Source organism: Boleophthalmus pectinirostris, unplaced genomic scaffold (genome assembly GCF_026225935.1).
Source record: "Boleophthalmus pectinirostris isolate CB_2022bp ecotype Guang Dong unplaced genomic scaffold, ASM2622593v1 HiC_scaffold_15, whole genome shotgun sequence".
Taxonomy (NCBI): Eukaryota; Metazoa; Chordata; class Actinopteri; order Gobiiformes; family Gobiidae; genus Boleophthalmus; species Boleophthalmus pectinirostris.
Window position 1 is genome coordinate 1,483,669 of NW_026571070.1, and position 25,526 is coordinate 1,509,194.

General features: G+C 46.2%; 1 protein-coding gene across 1 annotated transcript in view; it reads right to left on the reverse strand.

The window, feature by feature from the left end:
- LOC110166930 (histone-lysine N-methyltransferase 2C-like) overlaps window positions 1-25,526 on the reverse strand; it is a 72,537-nt gene that overhangs the window by 42,741 nt on the left and 4,270 nt on the right. The window contains 19 exon segments of the mRNA XM_055150998.1: window positions 114-600; window positions 6,514-6,702; window positions 6,889-6,962; window positions 7,493-7,831; window positions 9,021-9,128; window positions 9,214-9,246; window positions 12,349-12,456; window positions 12,667-12,702; window positions 14,192-14,269; window positions 15,450-15,618; window positions 15,920-16,026; window positions 16,238-16,339; window positions 16,486-16,611; window positions 16,772-16,872; window positions 19,316-19,418; window positions 20,132-20,194; window positions 20,729-20,838; window positions 21,706-21,870; window positions 24,211-24,392. Of these exon segments, the coding sequence (XP_055006973.1) occupies window positions 114-600; window positions 6,514-6,702; window positions 6,889-6,962; window positions 7,493-7,831; window positions 9,021-9,128; window positions 9,214-9,246; window positions 12,349-12,456; window positions 12,667-12,702; window positions 14,192-14,269; window positions 15,450-15,618; window positions 15,920-16,026; window positions 16,238-16,339; window positions 16,486-16,611; window positions 16,772-16,872; window positions 19,316-19,418; window positions 20,132-20,194; window positions 20,729-20,838; window positions 21,706-21,870; window positions 24,211-24,392 (2,680 nt within the window).

The following is a 25,526-nucleotide window of genomic DNA, read 5'->3' on the forward strand; positions in this document are numbered from 1 at the left end:
GTCATGAAGTGGTGAACAGTGTGAAACACGACCTAAATCTTTATCGAAGTCTTTTATCTGGTGTTTTACTGCGGGGGAACCGGGTGTTCTGACGTTCCGTGTGGGGGTCTTACTTTGTTGCGGGGCCATGCTCCTGAACATCTCAGCTGCTTTGGCGTCCGGAGAGGGCGCGGGCGACCCCAGTGCATCGTGGGCCGGGGAGGCGCTCAGAGAGTTCCTCCGCGCCTGTAGGGGAGGCTGCGGAGCGCTGGGCGGCCGCGGCGTGCCCACCATTTTGCCGTAGGGGTCCCACGGCGACGAGGGTCGCGAGGAGGGCGGGGAGAACATCTGCGGAGAGGAGGGAGAGAAGCCGGAGAGAGGCGGGGCCTGAGGGCGCAGGAACACGTCATCCGCCAATCCCGACGCGCCGCCGCTCCCCCCCAGCTGCTGATTGGACGCCATGGGGCTGCGGCTGCCGGTATCCGGGGAAACGCCGCCGCACAGCCTCTGATTGGTCAGGATCTGCTGCTGTCGCTGCTGCAGGAGCTGCTCGTTCTTCACCTGCTCCAGTTTCTGAGTGGCCTCCATCTTGGCCAGCTGTTTACTCTTCTGACGCATTTGCTGCAACGCACAGAGCGCAGTGAGACGCCGACGCCATTGCACTGCACAAACTAAAGGACCGTACACAATACTGATGCCCCCCACCCTCCTCAGCCTGTGTGTCAGATGCCCTCCCACCCTGCTACAGCGTGAGCATCAATTATAAGAAACATCAGTGTGAACTGTGTCATGTGACCAGGCCCAATCTGATTATGGATTATAGATTTGAAGAGCGTTTGTGAGTAAAGTCGCCCGTGTAAACACACACTCACACAGACGTGTGCGTGTACAAAGGAGTCTGTGTTTACTGTCCGACACTTGAACAGTTAAAGTGCTGATAAAAGTGGGCAGAGTGGAGGTGGTCCATTAGTTTGCGCTGAGTTGAGTTGGTATGGCGTCGTTACATGGCGTGGTAATGCTCTCTGTCCCTGATTCTGAGGATGGAGCATGCAGTGACCAGAAGGGGGCGCAACACGGAGACACCACTGAGGCTTTACATCCACAAGAATCTAAAAAACCTTTAAATGTCTATTGGATGTAAAAAGCGTGGTCCCTGTGGTGGTGCAGTTCTAGCAGGGGCAGGGGTGACTCACTCTCTCTCCTGTTTCACTTTAAATATCATCATGACTTATTGATTTCACTTAGAATAAAAACAGTGTTCAAAGACAGACTGAGCAGCAGACACCAGCTCTGGGCCACGGTTTGGGTCTGAGAGTTCTGAGTCCAACTATCTGAGATCCTCTGAGGGTCAAATGATCAGATTGTGGAGCTACATTTGACCCGTTCTTCACCCGGCTGGAGGATTGGCCTAAAGCTGAACCGCAGACACAGGCAGAACATGCAAACTGTCGGGAGATCAGATGTGAGGAGACTGGTTTGAGCAGTAAATGTGATCACGTCTGCACTCTAAGAAACACTGGGCTGAATGAGAAGCAGTTTTAAACGTCCCGTATCACACTCTGCTCCGCTCGCTTCTAACGTCGTTTCCTCGTCACACTCCTGTGTTTTATTCACACAAACCTGCACATTTAACACCAGTTCTTCTCTCAAACTGAAAACACTCTGTTCAACCCTGTGATGTCACTGAGTGGTGATTAGGGGAGTGCAAAAATATTGAAATATTGATAAATATCATATTGTTTAATGTGATGATACAGTATCGATATCGTGGGCTGTTGTATCAATATATCACCAAGAAGATTTTTTTGGGTTTATTTTACTAAATGATTTAGTTTCAGCTCCAGTTTTGTTGTTGTTGTTTGAGGATTTAAATGTTTGTGTTTCAGATGAACTTTGCACAAGAAGTGATTTAACAAAGACTTTTAGTGTCTCAGACATGATTTAGTCTTTGTTTTTTATTGAACGGTATCGAATCAACTTGTATCAAACCAAAAGTGCACTGTATCGAGGTGTGTATTGTATGACGGCCTAAGTATCGTATCGTGGCCAATGTATCGAATCATAGCCTACGTATTGAGGTATGTATCGTAGCCTAAGTATCGTGGCCTATGTATTGAGATATGTATCGTATTGTGATCTATGTATCGAGGTATGTATCGTATCGTTGCCTAAGTATCGTATCGCGCCCTAAGTATTGTATCGCGGCTTGTGTATCGAGGCATGTATCGTATCGTATGTATCGTAGCCTATGTATCGTATATGTATCGAGGTGTGTATCTTATCGTGGCTCGTGTATCGAGCAGCTCCTAGTGGTGATACAGGAAGTGCTCCACTGTGTTTTTAAACTCCACACACCTTCACTAGACAACTGAACACTACAACTTCGTGACATCACGAGGTGGAACAGAGCGTTTTGAGTTTTGGAGACGTAAACAGACTCAGAATAAAGAGTCAAACAAACACAAGTCCAGCTGTGTGCGTGTGAGGAGGAACATTAGAACACGAGTCAGTTTTGTGTGATATGGGACGTTTAAACCTCGGATCACAACATTAGTAATAAAAACATGTTAATAAGTGGATAGTTTTTATGCACGTTGAGTTTTCACAGTGTAAATAATCGTTTGGGAAACAGGTTAATTTGAGTGATGTGTGAAGCAGCCCTCCTCTCGTCAGTGTTTGGTGTTTGGTGTTGACATTTTGCAGCTGGTGTCGTCGTCGTCTCTCCCTGGGGGTGTGACGTTAAACTCAAACCACGGCTGTTACGCAAATTAGACTTTAATGTGAGCTTCGTTTTAACACGGTCTGAGCGGAAAGAGCCGGAACTACAACAGATGAGCTCGTGTCATCAATCAAACTCTTAAACGGGACCATGAACGAACGCTCGCTCTGATCACAGCAAAATGAAAATGTGCTCTTTAAATTAGAGTGACCAGAATTTCTAAATAAAAAACTGGGACCTCCCCGGACTTTTGGGGGTTGGTGATAAAAAACAAATAATAAAAAGTTAAACGAGTGCGTAATTAAGGAGACCATTCATGACAAACATGTGAGTCAGTAGAGTCACATTTTCTTTGTGTTTTGGTCGTTTTTAAGCAACTTGTTTGTATTTTACTGAAACAAAAGACAGTTTAAGTCTCTCTTTACTGTTCTCAGGGATCAGATTGGACAAAAACAGGGACATCTCGGAAATTTCTCATAAAAAACTGGGACCAATCAGTGGTTTTGTATAAATCTGCAGGAACGGGGTCCCCACTCTTTTTCACTGACAAAATTTCAAAACTTTTCCATGAGTTTTTCATGAGCTAAAGTGAATTTTCCATGACTTTACTGCACTTACATGTGTAAAATTGATCAGACTTTTAGAGCTAAATCTGAAATGTGAACTCACCTTATGGTTTGGGATTAAAGTTTTTGAACATTCAAAATCCTGTCAGTGCATTTATTGTCGTTTCTTTTAAAAGGCCCATCTCATGCAAAATCAAATTTTCAGATCTTTCTACCTTCTAAGAGTGATGTGTGGGCCTTGTATTTGTCGTCGAAGTGGTTTTTATTGATTTTTTTTTTTTTTTAAACAAATTGCAGCGTATTTCTTCCAACCTCCCACGTGACAACGAACTAAAGCTGCTACAACGGTGACGCGGCAGATACACCTATGACATGTTTGACGTAACAGAAAACGCTTCGCATTCGCCCCCCTCCCCCGCTCCATTGCCTCCACCCCGTTTATGAATACTTCACCGATCACACGGTGCTTGAGCTTCGTGCTCTATCAGGGAGCACGTCTGTCTCCCCCTCCCTCCCTGAGACGGCGGAGGAAGGGCGGCTCACTCGTCGCCTACGTCACGTTTGGAAGGCGGAGCCTGTGCTTTCTCAGGACGGGCGGGGGGAGGAGCAATAGTCGGACTTTCATAGTTCCTGGTCTGTGACTGTCTCCAAGAAATCAGTAAAATTTCAGAACTATTGTGTAATGGATGTTCCAAAACCCAAACTGTGCTTGTTTATGTGCAGAAGATATAAGGTGAAGAGAGTTATTTTACATCAGATGGGCCCTTAAAGGAAAACTGTTCTGCAGAGACCACTCATGACCAACATGAGTCAGTAAAGTCAAAGTTTTCTTTGTGTTTTGGTCGTTTTTAAGCAGATTTTCTATATTTTACTGAAACTAAAGCCAGTTTAAGTCTCTCTTTACTGTTGTCAGGAATCAAATTGGGCAAAAATAGAGACACTGGGACATTTCTTGTATAAAACTGGGACAAATCAGTGGTTTTGGATAAATCTGCAGGTACAGGAGACACAGGCTCAGGGTTTTCCGTGACTTTTTCATGATTTTACGGCACCTACATGTGTAGAACTGATCAGACTTTTAGGGCCAAATCTGAAATGTGAACTCTTTCCACTCACCTTATGGTTTGGGATTATAGTTTTTGAACATTCTAAATCCTGACAGTGCATTTACTGTCGTCTCTTCTAAATAAAAGACGCAAAGACGTTCAGAAATAATCAGAACAGACTCATGAGAACTTAGAACGCTGGAGTTGAGTGAAAGAGATCCTCAAATACTTTTCCAAAACTTTCTCTGAATTTACAAAAGTGCCATGACATTTTCAATTTCCATGACAATTCCAGGATTTCCATGACCGTGGGAACCCTGGGACTGTCCCGGGTCAACAGGAACATCTGGTCACTCTACTTTAAATCCATTTTCTATACGTCTCGATTTCCAGACCGTCTTCAAACGTTTTTTTGTTTTGTTTTTTTTTTTGGTCTGTGTTTGGTAAAGCGTGCAGCGCTGTGTCACCGTGGAAACCGCCAACAGAGACACACGTAGGACACCCCCGGCGCGACGTCACTGCAAAGCATCAACACATCTAAAGCTCGTGTTTTTTGGGTTTTTTTTGTTTTGTTTTTTTTAAATGGAGCACTGATCCGAGCTGGAGTTTGGGCTGAGTGCTGCGGCGGTGGCGTGTGTGAGCTGTGGTGCGGTTTAGAGTCCGGATTGGCGGCAGTGGTGGGCGTGGCCTGTGGTGGGCGTGGCCTATGGGAGGGAGGGGGGGAGCTCAGGGCGTTGGACACAGAAGTCTGCCTGTAGAGTGAGGTCTTACCAGAGGCTCTTGGCCCGCTCCTGCTACAGATGCCTGGAAGGGACAATCTTTATGTGATGGTGATTTTAGCCCGGAGCCCCATCTCTCATTTACCTCTCCCTTTTCAATGACAGTTAGAGACATTAGTGAAACCTCATGCACATCGTTAATATTCAAATGATTATGTCAATATGCAAATGAGCCCCGCCCCCACACACCTGGGAAACGCATGCAGCTCACTACGATGGAACTAACCAGGGGAAACCGACTACAGACCGGGACTAGACCGGGACTAAACAGGACTAAAACAGACTACAGACCGGGACTAGACCGGGACTAAAACAGGACTACAGACCGGGACTAGACCAGGACTAAAACAGGACTAAACCAGGACTAAAACAGGACTAAACCAGGACTAAAACAGGACTAAACCAGGAGTAAACCAGGAGTAAACCGACTACAGACCAGGACTAAACCGACTACAGACCAGGACTAAACCAGGACTAAATCAACTACAGACCGGGACTAGACCGGGACTAAACCAACTACAGACCGGGACTAGACCGGGACTAAACCAACTACAGACCGGGACTAGACCGGGACTAAACCAGGACTAAACCGACTACAGACCGGGACTAAACCAGGACTAAACCGACTACAGACCGGGACTAGACCGGGACTGAACCAGGACTAAACCAGGACTAAACCAGGACTGAACCAAGACTAAACCAGAACTAAACCGACTATAGACCAGGACTAAACCAGGACTAAACCAACTACAGACCGAGACTAAAACAGGACTAAACCGGGACTAAACCAGGACTAAACCAGGACTGAACCAGGACTGAACCAGGACTGAACCAGGACTAAACCAAGACTAAACCAAGACTAAACCAGAACTAAACCGACTACAGACCAGGATTAAACCAGGACTAAACCAAGACTGAACCGAGACTGAACCGACTAGAGACCGGGACTAAAACAGGACTAAACCGGGACTAAATCAGGACTAAACAGACTACAGACCAGGACTGAACCAGGACTAAAACAGGGCTAATCCAGGACTAAACCAGGGCTCAACTGGGACTAAACCAGGACTACACCAAGAATAAACCAAGAATAAACCAGGACTAAACCAGGACTAAACTGGAACTAAATTGGGACTAAACCAGAACTAAACTGGGACTGAACCAGGAAGAACCCAGATCTTTATCGTTGGACAAAACAAGGACTACATCAGGACTAAACCTGGTCTGCATCACAGGACAAAGCAAAGACTAAACCAAGACTAAACCAGGACTAACCCAGAACTAACCCAGGCCTAAACCAGGACTACATCAGGTCTACATCAGGACCATATCAGAGCCAGACGTGGGCCTAAACCAGAGTGAGTTTCGGTTTCCCCTGCGTCTCTACACAGATGATGTGGATGGCGTCAGAATGGCCGCCTCACCTGCCGCATCTTCCACTCCTGCTCCTGCTCCGTCTCCTTGGGCCTTAGCGGGTCCTTGAACATGGCGTCCGTCTCCATGGAAACGGGGTCGTAGTTCATCTGCGGCGGCGGGGCGAGGCGTTTCAGCGGGTCGGGAGGCAGCTGCACTTTATTGATTCTCTGAGCGGCGCGGTTGTCTCGCGCTTTTTGCTGGAAAATTAAACGGAATTTAAAGAGGAGGGTTTGAACAACGCCCGGGAGAGATCACTAGATTACTCAAACATGCACGGGTGGCGTCTACAGAGAACCTGGTCTGAAATACTTGGTTATATTAGAACTCAGCAGTGGGACAAACGAGTGTAAGTGCATGAGCATGAGCAGGACTTTTGGACTGACCACAAACGGAGCGCGGTCCTGGGAGCTCGCCTTCCTCCACAGTTTGGCGATCTGTTTCATCCTCGACGGCCAGTCTGGGAAAAAACAAAACATACATAAAAATTTATGAAGAAATGGGCTCAACTTAAGTCTAAAGCAGAGCTGAAGCAGGACTAAAACAGGACACTACTAGGATTGTCGGCTTGTTCGCAGTGACTCAGTTGTTCAGTTGTGTCTAGAAGCGGCACGTTGCACTTACTTTTTCGGTTCGTTCCTCCGTTCTGTTCCTCGTCGGCGTGGAGTGATGAGTGTGTCTGTGGGTGTGTTTCGCTGTGCGGTCGCTGTCTGCTCCGTTTGTGTGTTTGTGTGTTCTGTGGGTGGTGCGGTTTTGTAGTTTACTGAAGTCGTACTCGGACACCCGAGTGGATTCGTGTATAAGGCGCTCGCTCTGGATTGTGTTGTTTTTTGATGGGGTTGGAGGCTTAAGAGCGCGACTAATACTCCAGAAAATACGGGAATTTAAACTCACCTGGATACTGTTCTTTGTGTAGTTAAACTCACCTGGATACTGTTCTTTGTGTAGTTAAACTCACCTGGATACTGTTCTTTGTGTAGTTAAACTCACCTGGATACTGTTCTTTGAGTTGGGGGAACTTGATGTTGCAGTAGAGCACAGGTGCGACTGTGGCCTGTTCTCCCAGAGGCTCCTCCTTCTCCCACTTCAGCATCCCCCTCTGCGCCGTCGACAGCACGTCCTGGTCGTCCGCGGGAGACTGCGCCTGATTGGACGGCGTGAGGGAGTGGGCGGGGCCGGGGAGGGGCGCGGCGGAGCCCGAGTGAGGGGGCGGGGCCACCCTGAAGCGGGGCGTGGCCTGCGGGCCCAGAGGCATCATGGGAGACGCGGGGAAGTGAGAGGAGGTGCCCATCAGACCGTTGACCAGCGGGAGGCGCGGGAACTGTCCACCTGAACACATTACATCAGCGTTAAAGCTGCACTGTGGAGCTTTTCTACTTGGGCCCATGGAGATGTTAAACTTATCTCCATGGAAACAAGCAGGTGACACCCACAGGTCACGTTATGGGTCAGTGATGGTTTACAAGTTTGTAATGTGTTTGTAATATTTAATAAATGTGTGTTTGTATGTGTGTGTGTACAGGTGTGTGCGTGTACAGGTGTGTGCGTGTGTGTGCGTATGTGCATGTACAGGTGTGTTGTGCGTGTACAGGTGTGTTATGTGCGTGTACAGGTGTGTGCGCGTGTACAGTGTGTGTGCGCGTACAGAGGTGTGTGCGTGTACAGGTGTGTGTGTGCGTGTGTGTGCGTATGTGCATGTACAGGTGTGTTGTGCGTGTACAGGTGTGTTATGTGCGTGTACAGGTGTGTGTGCGTACAGGTGTGTTGTGCGTGTACAGGTGTGTTGTGTGCGTGTACAGGTGTGTGTGCGTACAGGTGTGTGTGTGTGTACAGGTGTGTGTGCGTACAGTGTGTGTGTGCGTGTACAGGTGTGTGTGCGTGTACAGGTGTGTGTGCGTACAGGTGTGTGTGCGTGTACAGGTGTGTGTGCGTGTACAGGTGTGTGCATGTACAGGTGTGTTGTGCGCGTGTGTGCGTATGTGCATGTACAGGTGTGTTGTGCGTGTACAGGTGTGTGTGTGTGCGTGTACAGGTGTGTGTGTGCGTACAGGTGTGTGTGCGTGTACAGGTGTGTGTGCGTGTACAGGTGTGTTGTGCGTGTACAGTGTGTGTGTGTACAGGTGTGTGCGCGTACAGGTGTGTGCGCGTACAGGTGTGTGCGCGTACAGGTGTGTGCGCAGTGTGTGTGCGCGTACAGTGTGTGTGCGTGTACAGGTGTGTTATGTGCATGTACAGGTGTGTTATGTGCATGTACAGTGTGTGTGCGTATGTGCATGTACAGGTGTGTTGTGTGTGTACAGGTGTGTGTGCGTACAGGTGTGTGTGCGTGTACAGGTGTGTGTGTGCGTACAGAGGTGTGTGCGAGTACAGGTGTATGTGCATGTACAGGTGTGTGCGCGTACAGGTGTGTGCGCGTACAGGTGTGTGCGCGTACAGGTGTGTGCGCGTACAGGTGTGTGCGCGTACAGGTGTGTGCGTGTACAGGTGTGTGCGTATTTGCATGTACAGGTGTGTGTACCTGGGGCAGGGGGGTGGGGCTTGCTGCTGGCCTGAGGTTCTGATTGGCTGTTGCGGTTTGGACTGAGGACAGCAGTGAACAGATCTTCTACGTCTTTACCTTCGAGCTCTGACAGAAAAAAACACAAGATCCATCAGAACAAATGCACAACACACAGATATAAAAGTATAAACACAGACGTGAGGAAACTCACCTGGGATTTTGTAGAGTTTACTCAGAATCGCACCTGGAAAACACAACACAGGTTTAATAATGTGAACTTCTTTCATACTGATGAGACTCTGCAGTTAAACTCATGATTCACAAGTCTCATCTGTCCTTAAATAAATGAACCGCTTACTCCTCGTCATTTTTTCTGCGTCGTTTTAGATGAGCGCCCCCTGCAGGTGAAGTCTTTAGAGCTTTTGTCTTGGGTTGGGTGATGTCCCTTTAATTGGCCGCTGACGATGTTTACAGTGAATCACGGTGATGGACGACGACATCAGGAGGGTAAGTTCATTGTTTATTTGATTTAATTTTTCAACTCAAAATGTATAATTTTGTTATTTTATGAACATAATTCCTCATCCGGGGCTTTGACACGTGATGGAAAAAAGCTTCATTTAAGAAGAGTTGGTCCATTGATGCAGCTGTTGGTTGTTCAGAAGGACACGACTTCTGCCCGACGTGTGCTTCAGTTCCACTTTTGTTTCTCGTATTTGTCTCTTTATTTCAACGGCAGCGCATGAACCACATGCTCTTATTTTTATGAAGAACTTTACACTTTTACTGTGTGGTTCCCTGCACGGAGGAGAATCATTGAGAACTTTACGCACTCGCTCCACGCTGGAGATATTTACCAACGAGGAGCAGGATTTTGGCAGAGTTTTGGAGTGGACGTGGATTTATTCTGCTGTACTTTGGCTTTGAGACACTTTAAACACTGCGCTCTGGAGACTGGATGTTTTCAGCTGAATACAAGTTTCACGCTGTTTGTTCAGTTCTTCTGTTTTAGCGGTGAGACTCACTGAGCTTTGTTTGGACACATGTAGAACGTGTAGAACGTGTTGAACATGAGCTCTGTTTGTGTCGTACATTTGTCTCTGCAGGTTCTGAAACAAGCTGCGTATTAGTTCTATCCAGGATTTAATTTACAGTCTAATCCCGGCAAAGTTTCTAGGTTCCCCGAGGCCTACAGAAGATCAGTGCATCGTGATGTTGGGTCGTCCATCACCATCCATTCCCATGACACTGTCCATCAGAACAGTCCTACTTTTGCCGTGCCCCTTTTTGGTCGATAAATCGTCTTCAGCTCAGATCTTTATCCTCGTTCAGCCTTACTGTTATGAAAGCCCGCAGCCTCTGTTGGCGCCACTACTTCCTGTCCACTTTCAGCTCTGTGTGGGTTTTGCTAAAGTGAACAAATATTTAAAAATCTGAACAGCGAACCGGAAGCTGTGGGCGGACGTGACAGATGTGACAGATGTGACAGACCACATGTGAAAAAGACCACAAACAGAACACTAGAGCTTCTGCTTTTACAAACACAGATGTTAATACTAATGTTGAGGCACAATAAACCCTAAAAACAAGGCCACAGACTCAAGTATTCTGCAGCAGAGTCCATTTATGGAGACCCGCACCTGCCTGCACCTGCCTGCACCTGCCTGCACCTGCCTGCACCTGCCTGCACAAACCCGTGATTACCAAATGAAACGATTACACTTTCTTCAGTACAAATACAAATTCAGACGCAACTTTACTGTCAAAAATATGTCATCACTTCACAGGTGTTATTTACTGAGCAGAAGACTGAACCAGGACTGAACAAGAACTAAACCAGGACTGAACCAGGACTGAACAAGAACTAAACCAGGACTGAACCAGGACTGAACAAGAACTAAACCAGGACTAAACCAGGACTGAACAAGAACTAAACCAGGACTGACCAAGAACTAAACCAGGACTGAACCAGGACTGAACAAGAACTAAACCAGGACTAAACCAGGACTGAACAAGAACTAAACCAGGACTGAACCAGGACTGAACAAGAACTAAACCAGGACTGAACCAGGACTGAACAAGAACTAAACCAGGACTGAACCAGGACTGAACAAGAACTAAACCAGGACTGAACCAGGACTGAACAAGAACTAAACCAGGACTGAACCAGGACTAAACCAGGACTGAACAAGAACTAAACCAGGACTGAACCAGGACTGAACCAGGACTAAACCAGGACTGAACCAGGACAGAACCAGGACTGAACCAGGACTGAACCAGGACTGAAATGAGACTAAAATGAGAATAAAACAAGACTAAAACGAGAATAAAACAAGACTAAAACGAGACTAAAACAGGACTAAAATGGAATTAAAACAAGACTAAAATGAGAATAAAACAAAACTAAAACAGGACTAAAATGAGATTAAAACAAGACTAAAACGGGACTAAAACGAGACTTAAACGAGACTTAAAAAAGGCTAACCCAGGACTAAAACGAGACTAAAACAAGATTAAAACAAGACTAAAACAGGACTAAAATGGAATTAAAACAAGACTAAAACGAGAATAAAACAGGACTAAAATGGAATTAAAACAAGACTAAAACGAGAATAAAACAGGACTAAAACGGGACTAAAACAAGACTAAAACGGGACTAAAACGAGACTAAAACGGGACTAAAACGAGACTTAAACGAGACTTAAAAAAGGCTAACCCAGGACTAAAACGAGACTAAAACAAGATTAAAACAAGACTAAAACGGGATTAAACCAAAAATGAACCAGGACAGACTGTCGGGAAAGGCCCGGAGGTGTGCCCGCGTAGACCGCTGTATGACAGCAGGCGACATGACCGACACAGAACTCCACACCACCGATCGATCGCGCTTTGCAGACACCCTGCTCCACGCCCTGGGCTTCTCTCACCTCTCTCTCACTCTCTCAAGTCAAAGATTAGTCCTGGCTTAGCCCTGGCTTAGCCCTGGTTTAGCCCTGGCTTAGTCCTGGTTTAGTTTCCTGGTCCTGGTTTAGTTTCCTGGTTTATGGTTTCCTGGTTTAGTCCTGGTTTAGTCCTGGTTTAGTCCTGGTTTAGTCCTGGTTTAGTCCTGGTTTAGTCCTGGTTTAGTCCTGGCCCGTAAAATTCCAGAACGTTAAAACCCGCCCGTTTCAGCAACTATTCGCGGGTCGTCCTTATTTTAATCAATACAAAATTTCAATGGTTTGTTTACTTTCTTTGGTTTGTCCTATTTTATTTTACGATTTCAATAAAAGCGCACAGAGCCTTTACCATTCAGCAGAAAAGTTCTGAAGCACTCTAAACTCTAACTGACTCTGCTTAAACTCACCGTCAGACACCATTTTGTCGAGTTCGGGGCTGAGGATGGCGTCGAGAGGCTCCTCCTGCACCGAGCGCTGAGTCCGGCCCGAGTCCATGGGGCCGATGTCCAGCCCGGCTACAACGACACAACCACAAAACACCACACAGTCACTTCACTTTTCTAATCTGCAGCGAGAGGAGGAGGCAGCAGGAAAGAGCAGGAATCTGGAGGAAAACCAGGAGTTTAAGTGCGTGAGAAACGAGGAGGAGAGAGGAGAGAGGAGAGTCGGAGTGAGAGTGGGTTTGTCTGGGGGTAAAAGAGGAGACGCCGTGAGGGAAGTCTTACCGAACGGAGACGGAGAACGCTCGCCCTGGAACTGACCTGAAGGTTCAACAAAAATAACGACGTCAAATAAAAAAATAAATAAAAATAAAAATCAACACAAAAAAACACACACAATTGCCCCAAACAAACTCGACACGACCAGTCAAACCCAACAAAACAAACACCACTGTTCACCAGACCTGTCACCATTATTATTATTATTTATACTGATATCGCGCTGGGGGTGTTCTGAATGTATGTGCATGGCGGAATGTTCTGCAGTTACCATGGTGACACAGTGCACACGTGAGCAAACAATGGGAAAAAGTTTTAGGAAAGTCTGAAAACTCAAGGAAAAAATACAAAAAAACTAAATGGATTTAAAGAAGCATTTTGATTTTCCTGAGTTTGATTTGACACAACAGCTCAGTTCAGCTCACGCTTCTCTGTGGTCGGTTTGTGTTCAAATACAGGTCAGATTAAAGTCTAACAAAGCCTCAGACAGTGCAGTGCCTTTAGTTAGTGTCACACAAATAAAGAACGTTCAAGTAAAAATACATCAGTGGATTTATGGTTCAGTATATGACCACAGAACAGTATTTTGGGGCCAGTATTTACCGCGTACCCATTTTCTTTGTGGTTATTTTTGTGTAAATAAGATTTAATATGTAAAAAGTAAAATTAATAACGTCTACGACTCATTAGAGCTTGAAAAAACAAAACAGGATGTCTCAAAAAATATGACATTTCACAGGCCAATAGTTTAGGCAGTTCAACTGAAATAACCTCAAATTCTCACAGAATGTTTAGAAACAGATCAAGATTTTATATGTAATGTTTTATTTTTGTTGTGTTTTCAGGTTGAGCCGTTCACTTCCAAACAGAATCATTTTGTGTCTTGAATCTGCTCGCACACGTGTGTGTGTGTGTGTGTGTGTGTGTGTGTGATCCTTTAGTCCTGCATGATCAGACAAACTCTTTACATTTTTGGTTCCAAGTCCAAATTTGTTTTGCCAGTTGAAGTTTTTCCAAATGTTGTGTTGAAGCTGCTCAGTCTTGGGTGAGTTTGTGCAGCAGATTCAAGACACAAAATGACTTCAATTTGGGAGTGAACGACTCAAACTGAAAACGGAACAAAAATAAAACATTACATCTAAAATCTTTCTACACATTCTGTGAACATTTGAGGGTTTTTCAACAACAGCTGCCAAAATTACTGGCCTGTGAAATGATGTCAGATTTTTTGGGACATGTGTGTGTTATAAAGTGTTTTATTCTGTAGTTTCTTTAGTGCAGCTCGAGGTTTTGAAGAGTAAAACATGAGGAGTCACATGTGCACAGGAACATGGATCATCTACAGGGATCATCTCACGAGGTCTGGATGGTTCAGTACAGGTGGGGATACGGTGAGGACTGGTGATGTTCAGTGAGGATTAGTGAGGTTTGGTGACATGTGGTGAGGTTTGGTGAGGTTCTGTGAGGTTTGGTGTGATGCGGTGATGCTCGGTGAGATGTTCAGTGAGATGTTTGGTGAATGGGCCTTTACCTGTTTGTCCTGTGGCCAAAATGTGAGGGTCCGTGTTGAGAACATCAGACAGATCCACCAGCGCCTCCTCTGAAATGGCTGAACATGACCAACACAAACACGAATGAGATGGAAATGAGGCTCAGACATCCTCTGCATCCTCTGAGCATCTCCTCTCTCCTCTGAACACCTCCTCTCTGCATCCTCTGAACACCTCCTCTCTCCTCTGACACTCTGCACTCTCTCTCTCTGCACTCCTCTCTCCTCTGAACACCTCCTCTCTCCTCTGAACACCTCCTCTCTGCATCCTCTGAACATCTCCTCTCTCCTCTGAACACCTCCTCTCTGCATCCTCTGAACACCTCCTCTCTCCTCTGAACACCTCCTCTCTCCTCTGAACACCTCCTCTCTGCATCCTCTGAACATCTCCTCTCTCCTCTGAACACCTCCTCTCTGCATCCTCTGAACACCTCCTCTCTGCATCCTCTGAACATCTCCTCTCTCCATCCTCTGAACATCTCCTCTCTCCTCTGAACACCTCCTCTCTGCATCCTCTGAACACCTCCTCTCTCCTCTGAACACCTCCTCTCTGCATCCTCTGAACATCTCTCTCTGCTCCTCTAAACCTCTGCATCCTCTGAACACCTCCTCTCTCCTCTGAACACCTCCTCTCTGCATCCTCTGAACACCTCCTCTCTCCTCTGAACATCTCTCCTCTGCTCCTCTAAACCTCTGCATCCTCTGAACACCTCCTGTCTGCATCCTCTAACCCTCTCTCTTCTACATCCTCTGAACATCTCCTCTCTCTCCCTTGACCTTCTCTCCTCTGCATCCTCTGACCACCTCTCTGCATCCTCTGAACAACTCCTCTGCTCCATCTGACCCTCTCGTTTCCTCAGAGCAGGACACTTTCCTCTCTCGTTTGTTTCCTCAGAGCAGAACACTTTCCTCTCTCGTTTGTTTCCTCAGAGTAGGACACTTTCCTCTCTCGTTTCCTCAGAGCAGAACACTTTCCTCTCTCGTTTGTTTCCTCAGAGCAGAACACTTTCCTCTCTCGTTTCCTCAGAGTAGACACTTTCCTCTCTCTTGTTTCCTCAGAGCAGAACACTTTCCTCTCTCGTTTCCTCACAGCAGAACACTTTCCTCTCTCGTTTGTTTCCTCACAGCAGAACACTTTCCTCTCTCGTTTGTTTCCTCACAGCAGAACACTTTCTTCTCTCGTTTGTTTCCTCAGAGTAGGACACTTTCCTCTCTCGTTTCCTCAGAGTAGGACACTTACGCAGGGGTCCGTGCTTCTGGGGGGCGTGGCCGTGCGGCGCAGGGGCGGGGCCTTTCATTGGGCCCGAGGCAGGGCTGGGTCCTGATTGGCTGAGACCTGGAGCCTCTTGCCCCGGCCTCCTGTCAATCAAACGGCTGCGGTCCAGAAGATCACGACCGAAAAAGGCCTCCTGAACCGAAAACAAAGAGAAGCACAAAGAGAAGCACAAAGGGAAGGAAGACGTCTGGATTAGAAACAATAAAAGAAAATTCAAGGTATAAAAGAATCTTGAACTTTTACATTTGGACCTTCACAGTTAAATTAAAGAGGTATCAGACCCTCCACCAGAAAAGTTACACATTGCGTCTTTAATTCATATATATTCCAAAAAGGTTCATTTGGTTTTCTCTTCTACATATTAACAGTTATATATTTGATGAATCTAAGTGTAGTTCTTGGAGTGAAATAAACTCACTGACACGACGTCTGACCTGTAAATATGAAGGAAACGTCTCCTCCAGCTTGGTCCTCTTCTTCCTGTATCTCTTCTTCACTTTTTCCATGGAGTGATCGGCTGAAGTGTCCATGGCGTCTGCGTCTGCGGGAGAACAAACAGTGTTCAGGTGTTAGTGTTCAGATAAAAGTGTTCAGATAAAAGTGTTCAGATACAAGTTTTCAGAAGTCAGTGTTCAGACATTCATGTTAATAAAAGTGTTCATATAAAAGTGTTCATATAAAAGTGTTCAGACGTCAGTGTTCATATTTAGGATGAGTGTTTTTTCAGTTTGAGTTTGAGGTGAAGTTCTCACCGTCGTCTCGTCCTGGATACGTGTCTGTGGAGTCGCTGCGGCACAGTTTGATTCGACTCGGACCTTTTCCTCCGCGCTGCCGAACCATAAAACCCCCGATACCTGACACACACAAAGAGAAGACAGAAAGAGAGAGGAGAGAAAGTTCAACAGAGACCCTCACAAACACACTCCTAGAGCAGGTGATGTGACGTGTGATTATTCTGGCGAGTGCTTCAGTAACGTGTGTTTTCTGTAGAAGCGTGTACCGGGTCTGTAGGGTTTCCTCTTGCGCTTCTTTCCGTCGGCCGTCTCCGTCTCTTTGGGACCGTAGTCTTCGTGATGAGGCTCTCGCTCCGGACTCGAGTCAGACTTCATCTCACAGTCCAGATCTGCTGCACGACAAAAACACAACGCGCGGTTTAATACCCACGATGCCACAGCTGCCCCGGACTGAGGGAGGAGGCTGCCGATCTGCTCCATCTGCTCCATCTGCCCCTCTGCCCTCAAACCGACTCTGAATATAGAGTATGTGGACGTGATCCTCAGACTGACCTCTAGGGGGCTCCTGCTCCGTGGGCGTCTCAGGCTCTGGCGTCTGCAGCACAGAAACACTGTTCTGGTTGATGATCCGCAGCTTCAGTTTGGGCTTGTTCCTGTAAAAATAACAACAGACTTTTTTTATTATTGTTTTTATGGACAGATGTTTCTAGATTTCACCATCACCTTTTTCTCATATATTAAACTCTAACGCTGACGTGTTCGTAATTACAAAAACCCAGGACATGAGGACAAGTTATAATTTGGTGTTTTGGCTCAAAGAAAGCAGAAAGAGGCTCACAAGACTCTCTCATTTGGGTTGCTGGTTCAAAGCTGAAATCCAGTGTGTTTAAACCTGAAATGTGTCTCTGATCTGAACGGTCTCTCTCTAAACCCCGGCACCTGCACCAGTCCTGACTAGGGATGGGCATTCGATGAAATTTTCTTAATTGATCGTCGGGAGAATTAATGATCGATTATCGATTAATCATGAACGTTTTTCTATTAAAATGATCATCATTATTATTACTATCTGCACTAATCTGCATCAATAAATTCAACTTTATGACATATAAACATAACGACTCTAGATCCACATCAGCTGTTTGACATTATAATGTGTTTAATTCAGTTTTGTTCAAATCTCACAGAAACAAAACTTAAAACCACATCACTAATTTACATAAACTAAGTGAAGATAAAACTCCAGCTCTTGTGTCGCTGATGTGGTTCAACTTGTGTTGGATTAAAAGACATGACTCAGGTGAATACAGGTCAGTGTGACCAGATTTGTGTTTGTCAAAACCAGGACAGCGTACGGGGGGAGGGGGGCGGGGCCTCGTCATCCACATTGAGCGACTCTCACCTGGAAAAACTTTTTCCCTCTGGACACAGAAACATATGTGCTGCTTTATCCACTGTGCACATGGACTCACACTTGTCCCAACGCAACGGAAAGTGTGGAATTTCTTGTACAAATCATCGTTAAATCCACATTTGTGCTTCGGTACATTGCAGGCTGACTGAATGTTTCTGTTTGCTCGCTCCTTCTGATGCAGAGACACATGTACGGACTCGTTTGGTCTCACTACGCTACGCACAGCAACCTACTTTCGGTTTGTCAATTAAAATGAACGTAATCAATGAAATTTTTAATGATCAACTATCGATTAATCGACTAATCATGCCCATCCTTAGTCCTGACTCAGCGCTCGTGTCTTGAGGAGAGGGTGAGGGTGAGTCTGTCCGGTCCATTGGTGGTTTTCAGGTGCATGACACGGTTTTCCCTGTTGATCGCTTTGCACTTTGAAATCAAATATCTAAAATGCAAATTCACAAATCTCGAAGCTGATCATTTCTGTTACTGACGACAGCAAAGAACTCAGTGTATTACAACACAAATCTGCATTTCAGCTCCCACCCCCCCACCTGTATTAAATATTATTGTCCTCTAGAATATTGTGACGTCTCCTGAAACCCAACAGTGCACTGAGGAAAACTACAAACACATTTAAACTAGGACTGGAGATCATTAAGAAGTTGTTGATACATAGGCCACAATTCAGTTTAGATTTGATACAATATATTTCAAAATGATTTGATACGGTTAAATAAAAATAAAGTCTAAATCATATGTGTTTGTTAAATCACTTGTTCTTATGTAAAGTTCATATGAAACACAAACATTTAACTCATCAAAACAGTGAAAATGTCAAATGTGTTGCATAAACGAGTTTCCTTCCTCTGAACAAACAACAAAACTGGAACTGGAACAAAATCATTTAGTAAAATAAACAAAAAAATACTCTTGGCGATATATCGATACAGCAGCCCATCGATACTGTATCACCACATTAAACGATACGATATATTAATATTTAGATATTTCTGCACAGCCCTGTTTGGCACCACAGCTTTACATTTGACTGGGATCAATTTAAAAAAGTTTATGTCATACAGTCGTTTCTTTTAACTTGATTTAATATGTAACCTGTGACCTTGTGACCATCTGACCCCGTGACCCTGTGAATGTCTGACCCTGTGACCCTCTGACCGTCTGACCCTGTGACCCCCTGACCCTGTGACCCTCTGATCGTCTGACCCTGTGACCCCCTGACCCTGTGACCCCCTGATCGTCTGACACTGTGACCCCCTGACCCTGTGACCCTGATGCTGACCCTGTGACCCTCTGATCGTCTGACACTGTGACCCCTGACCCTGTGACCCCCTGATCGTCTGACACTGTGACCCCCTGACCCTCTGACCCTCTGACCTGTGACCCTGTGACCCTCTGATCGTCTGACACTGTGACCCCCTGACCCTGTGACCCTCTGATCGTCTGACACTGTGACCCTCTGATCGTCTGACACTGTGACCCCCTGACCCTGTGACCCTCTGGTTGTCTGACCTGTGACCCCTGATCTGTGACCCCCTGACCCTGTGACCCTCTGGTTGTCTGACACTGTGACCCTCTGATCGTCTGACCCTGTGACCCCCTGACCCTGTAACCCTCCGATCGTCTGACCCTGTGACCCTGTGACCCTGTGGATGTAGACTGACCTGCGGTAGCGGCGTGGGGAGGTCAGAGGCTCCACCAGAGCCTGGAGGTGGGACAGACCCGACTCAGTGAGACAGACTCCATCTTGAGTGTAGGTCTTCAACTCTGACACACAAACAGAAGGAAGAAGAAGAAGAAGCAGCGTTAAGACAGAAACAGGAACTAAATCAGGTACAAGTTCAAAACTGAAAACGTTACAGTAAAAATCTAAATCATTTCAGTTTGAGAAGTTTAGATTAGATACACATCGACTGACTTAAAAGCTACAGTGTGGAACTTTCTGGAGGTGGCACATCACCATCTAAATAAGTTCAAGCCACACTTTGGAACATTCTCCATGGACACAGATGTTTTATTCTACACTGTGGGTCAATCACAGTAAGGACGCACGGTTTTCAGTGCAATAAACACAACCAAAATGAAAACAACAAAAAAAGCTTTATTTTAGTCTGTTTTTGGATAAAATGTTCCATACTGGGCTTTAACTGGACCCTGATTACATGTATGTCAATAAAATTCTGATCGTTTGAATATTTAACCCTGTGGAGAGTTCTGAGCAGATCATTTTGTCTGAGATGAGGAGATGTCTGGAGAAAGACTGAAATAAAACCCAGGTTAGAGTTGTGAATTGTGAGTGACATGTTTCTGTGTTTGTTTCTGTGTTTGTTTCTGTGTTTGTTTCTGTGTTTGTTTCCGTGTTTGTTTCCTGTGTTTGTTTCTGTGTTTGTTTCTGTGTTTGTTTCTGTGTTTGTTTTTGCGGTCTGAGGTGCAGATGTGCAGTTTAAGTTCTGTTCTGGTTCCAGTCGTGTGACACTGACCTGGCTCTCTGAACCTGGAGATGATCTGAGCCATGTACGGAGAGTCGAAGCTGTCCGACCGAGCTGCAACACAACAAACAACAGTTCAGACAAAAGAGAGGACCCAAATAAATATCTCAATATTTATTCTCAGTATTTATTTAGATTCATTCAATAACGAGATTCAGATCATTTATTAAAAACAAGAATGTCCAAGAATGTGTCAAAAAATTGCCCAAAATGGATCAAACAGCAGAGCTGTGACTTTATTCACTCGTTTGGGAGATTACACTAGAGGTTTTCTGTTTTATGAGATAATTTTTAATAATTTTAATTAAAGATGATTTATTTAAAGGTGTTTTCATTATTACAGGAGACTATGGCGCCCCCTACAGTCAAAAAACAAATGAGATTAAATTGGCAAAACAAAATCAGAACTTGATGCTCATTGTGAAGAAACTTAACAAAGAAACAACACTGGTCCAACAGCCCCGGTCCAGCCCCGGTCCAGCCCCGGTCCAGTCCTGGTCCATCATCTGCGTCCTCAGGTTCAGCCCAAACCCTTTAAACATCCCTCTGTAAAGTTGCACTGTGGAACTTTATCCCGTGTCCACTCACCGTACGTGCCTCTGCCGTGGTTCTTACAGAGGGAACAGTCGAAGCCCTCGTCGGACGTGGACTCCACCTCCTCCTCCGACATCAGGCCGTGACACAGAGCGTGCACCCACCTGCAAGAGAAAACACACACCGACTCCTCCGTCACACACCTAAACGAACAACGAGTCATAACACACACACCGACTCCTCCGTCACACACCTAAACGAACAACGTCATACACACACAACGAAACAACGAGTCATACACACACCGACACACACACACCGACTCCTCCGTCACACACCTAAACGAACAACGAGTCATAACACACACACCGACTCCTCCGTCACACACCTAAACGAACAACGAGTCATAACACACACACACTGACTCCTCATCACCTTTGCTTCAAAACCATCTCTGGTAGAAATTCAATTTTTCCATTGGACAAATGTTTATTTATGTCAAAAATGTTTCTCAGCTCATCCAAGCTCCTTCTTCAGTTCTGGTCAGACGCTGGAGGACACGTCCTTATATCTGCCCGAAGAGAGGAGCTAACTACACTGAAACTCCTCTGGAACTAACGCACACTTGTTTACAGTTTCTGTTTGTAGCTCGGCCTGTTCGTCTGTATCTGAGTGAGGGACATATCAGCGGAATCCCTCAGGCTCGTGAAGAGTGTTTTCACACCTCTGGTCCTGACCTGGCTGTCTCTGTTGCTCTTTGTTTTAGTTTTGAGGATGGAGTTGTAGATGGAGACAGGAAAGGGAATCCTTCCTCAGACAACTAACAAAAAATAGCCTCTTTAACTCTCCTCTCAAACCGTTTTTCTCTGCTCAGACCTGTACGTCCCTGTCCTCAGAGGAGTGGCCCGAGGCTTTTAGGTGGAGACGTACAGCAGACTTTACTTTTGACAACTCTACTGTCCAGACATCAACTTCAGCTCCAAAACTGAACATAAACAAAACCTCATGCTCCTGTCTGCTCCCTGTCTTACCTGTCGCACTGCTGGCACTGCAGGATGAGCTCGTCCTGGGCGTAGGTGCGCTGGCACAGGGGGCAGCGGCTCAGGCTGGAGCAGGGCCCACACAGACTGTAGTTATTCATCCAGTCACAGTGAAGCCCGGGAGACGTCGAGCCGCACTGGACGCACCACACACACCTGAGGACAGAGGGACAGGTGAGGGACAGGTGAGGGACAGGTGAGGGACAGGGACAGGAGGGGACAGGAGAGGGACGAGGGACAGGGGAGGGACAGGAGGGACAGGGACAGGTGAGGGACAGGGACAGGTGAGGGACAGGTGAGGGACAGGTGAGGACAGAGGGACAGGAGAGGGACACAGGGGGGACAGGAGAGGGACAGGAGAGGGACAGGAGAGGGACAGGTGAGGACAGGAGAGGGACAGAGAGGGACAGGTGAGGACAGAGAGGACAGAGGGACAGTGAGGGACAGGTGGAGGGACAGGAGAGGACAGGAGAGGGACAGGGAGGGACAGGTGAGGGACAGGAGAGGGACAGGTGAGGGACAGGTAGAGGGACAGGAGAGGGACAGGTGAGGGACAGGTGAGGGACAGGGACAGGTGAGGGACAGGTGAGGGACAGGAGAGGGACAGGAGAGGGACAGGTGAGGGACAGGGGAGGGACAGGGAGGGACAGGTGAGGGACAGGTGAGGGACAGGGACAGGTGAGGGACAGGTGAGGGACAGGAGAGGGACAGGAGAGGGACAGGTGAGGGACAGGGGAGGGACAGGGGAGGGACAGGGAGGGACAGGAGGGACAGGAGAGGGACAGGAGAGGGACAGGGGAGGGACAGGGAGAGGGACAGGGGAGGGACAGGTGAGGGACAGGTGAGGGACAGGTGAGGGACAGGTGAGGGACAGGAGAGGGACAGGGGAGGGACAGGGACAGGGAGGGACAGGGGAGGGACAGGTTTGTAAAGCAGAGGTGCAGAGGTTCCCAACACTTCTTGTGCCACGGACCGGTTTAATGTCAGACAATATTTTCACGGACCTTTGCAGCTTGTGGGTTTAATATTCACGTTAATGCATCATGTGACTGAGAGAACACGCACCAAGAGTGAGTCTTTAGGGCGGCTCACACTTGGACTTTAGAACCATGCCGACTGCTGTGGGTTCTACGCTCAAACCTGCAGAACTGAACCGAACCACACGGCACCGTTTGTGGCAGCGGAGCGAACGGTTTAGCGGAGAAAATAAGTCCAGCGGCGGAAATATTCATTAAATAGTGAGACAGATGTGAGTCGTGCTGCGATACTCTCGACTCTGTGAGTTTAAGGAGCTAAAAACAGAGGAGCGAGGACAAGAGGAGACGCTGTATGGGTTCACTGTGTGTTTCAGAGTGGAGTTTATTCACCGTTTTCCTCATATGAGTAACATCAGCGCGCGCAAACAAACACACACACACGCACAGGGCTCGTATACTAAAGTTGTGTGCGTACATGAGCTCCGTGTTGTGCTTTGGCCCACCTCCTCCCACCGGGTCAAAGTCCCAGTCGCGCCCACACTGGACAAACGTACCAGAGCGTTCAGGACGCGGTTCTAAAGTCCAAGTGTGAGTGCACCCATAGACTCATGTAACGGAGAGAACTGGGTCATTTTACAAAATAAAACACCTTTCAGACTCAGATAATAAATAACACGGGGAAAAATGTACCGTATTTTCCGCACTATTAGTCGCTCTGGATTATAAGACGCACTGTCATTAAATGGTCTATTTTCAATTTTTTTTCACAAATAAACCGCGTGGGACTTTAAAGGAAACAACAGTGTGATGGGTGAGTGGTTTTGTTTGTTTGTTTGTTCACGGTGACTCTGGGCTTTGTTCAGTTGTGGCGTGTAGGGAGGTGCTGTCTGGGACCAGCGGATTGTCGGCGTGTTCGCAGTGACTCAGTTGTTCAGTCGTGTCTAGAAGTGGCACGTTGCACTCGTGGCTTTTTCGGTTCGTTCCTCCGTTCCGTTCCTCGTCGGCGTGGAGGGATGAGTGTGTCTGTGGGTGTGTTTCGCTGTGCGGTCGCTGTCTGCTCCGTGTGTGTTTACGTGTTCTGTGGGTGGAGCGGCTTGGTAGTTTACTGAAGTTATGATGTGACACCTGAGTGGATTCGTGTATGGGGCGCTCTGGATTGCGGGGGGTGCAGTAGTTTTTTGATGGGCGCGTCTAATAGCTCGGAAAATACGGTAAGTTATTTATTATTTCTGTGCGGCCCAGTACTAAACAACCGGAACCACTGATGTAGTGTATCGTGCTTTTGTATATTTAACCGTACAGATAGGGCCTGGGAGAGATCACTAGATTACTCAAACATGCGTGGATGACTCTAAAACCTCTTCAGACGTGTTTCTGATGAGAAAAATTATTATAATGGTGGAGAAAGATGGAGGAAGATGGAGGAAGATGGAGGAAGATGGAGGAAGATGGAGGAAGATGGAGGAAGATGGAGGAAGATGGACGAGGAGTACAGTTTTTTCCGTCTCTGTGCCCTCACCACTTGCACTTCCAGGCGCCCTTGGGCACGTTGTGGAGCGGCGGGTCCAGGCAGTACGTGTGGTAGCTGATGTCACAGTCGTCACAGAGCAGGAGGCGCCCGGGGTCGCTCGCCTCGCCACACGCCTCGCACACCGTACACTCCAGACAGCGCCACCCTTTGGTCAGGATCACACGGGTTATCTGAGGACGAGGAGAGAGGAGAGAGGGAGACATTTAACACAGAGATAAAGACGGATTTTGTTTTGTAACCGTTTAACCGTTTAACTCTTTCCCCCCTGGATGCCGACTAGGAACAACCCACACATATATGACCAGGGCTACACCCATAGAGCATAAGTGCATAAAAGAAAACAGACTTCCACAAGTGATTATAAATGATTTTTACACTCACGAACTTAATTAAACTTTAGACTCTGAACAATTCATTTATGGATGTTTAAATGTGATTCAATAAATTTACAAGTTTATAACAGCGAAACGAAAACAAAAAACTACATTCAGCATCTGATTATGCATGTTCTGAGTACTATGTTCATTTAAAAATATAAATATATATATTTGTCAAAGTATTTAAACAGATTTCATATCACCAGATACAGTAAAGCCAAGTGTACACCTGTTTTTACCTGTTGTTCACCTGTGTGCACCTAATTAATTTTTTCCATTTAACTTATTCAACTTATTTAGCTTATTATAATATAATAATCAGTGTTGGGGAGTAACAGATTACATGTACCGTAGTTATGTATTCAGAGTACAAATTATGAGTAACTGTATTCAGTTACAGTTACTGTTTCAGTGAGTGGTAATTGGATTACAGTTACTTTGTTGAAATAAATTAATTACACGGCGGTAATTTCCTGTTTTCACATTATTTTTACTTTATTTTATTTATTTTTTTTTTTCGGTAATTCCACTCATTGCTGGAAACTAAAAAGTCTAAAACCAGGTCTAAACTAAACTAGAAACTAAACAGTCTAAACTAGGTCTAAACCAGGAAACCAAACTAAAACCAGGTCTAAACTAGGTCTAAACTAGGTCTAAACCAGGACTAAACCAGGACTAAAACCAGGTCTAAACTAGATCGAAACCAGGACTAAAACAGGATTTAACAGGACTAAACCATGCTGCAGGGACGTGTCTCCTCGTCTTCTATCAATAATATTTTTAATACAGTTAAGTATCCTCGTCTTTGCTTCTCTACAGCAAATCAAGTAATCCAAAGTATTCAGATTACATTACTCACTTTAAGTAATTTAATGGATTCCATTACAAACTACATTTTGGGGTATGTAATCTGTAATCTGTAGGGGA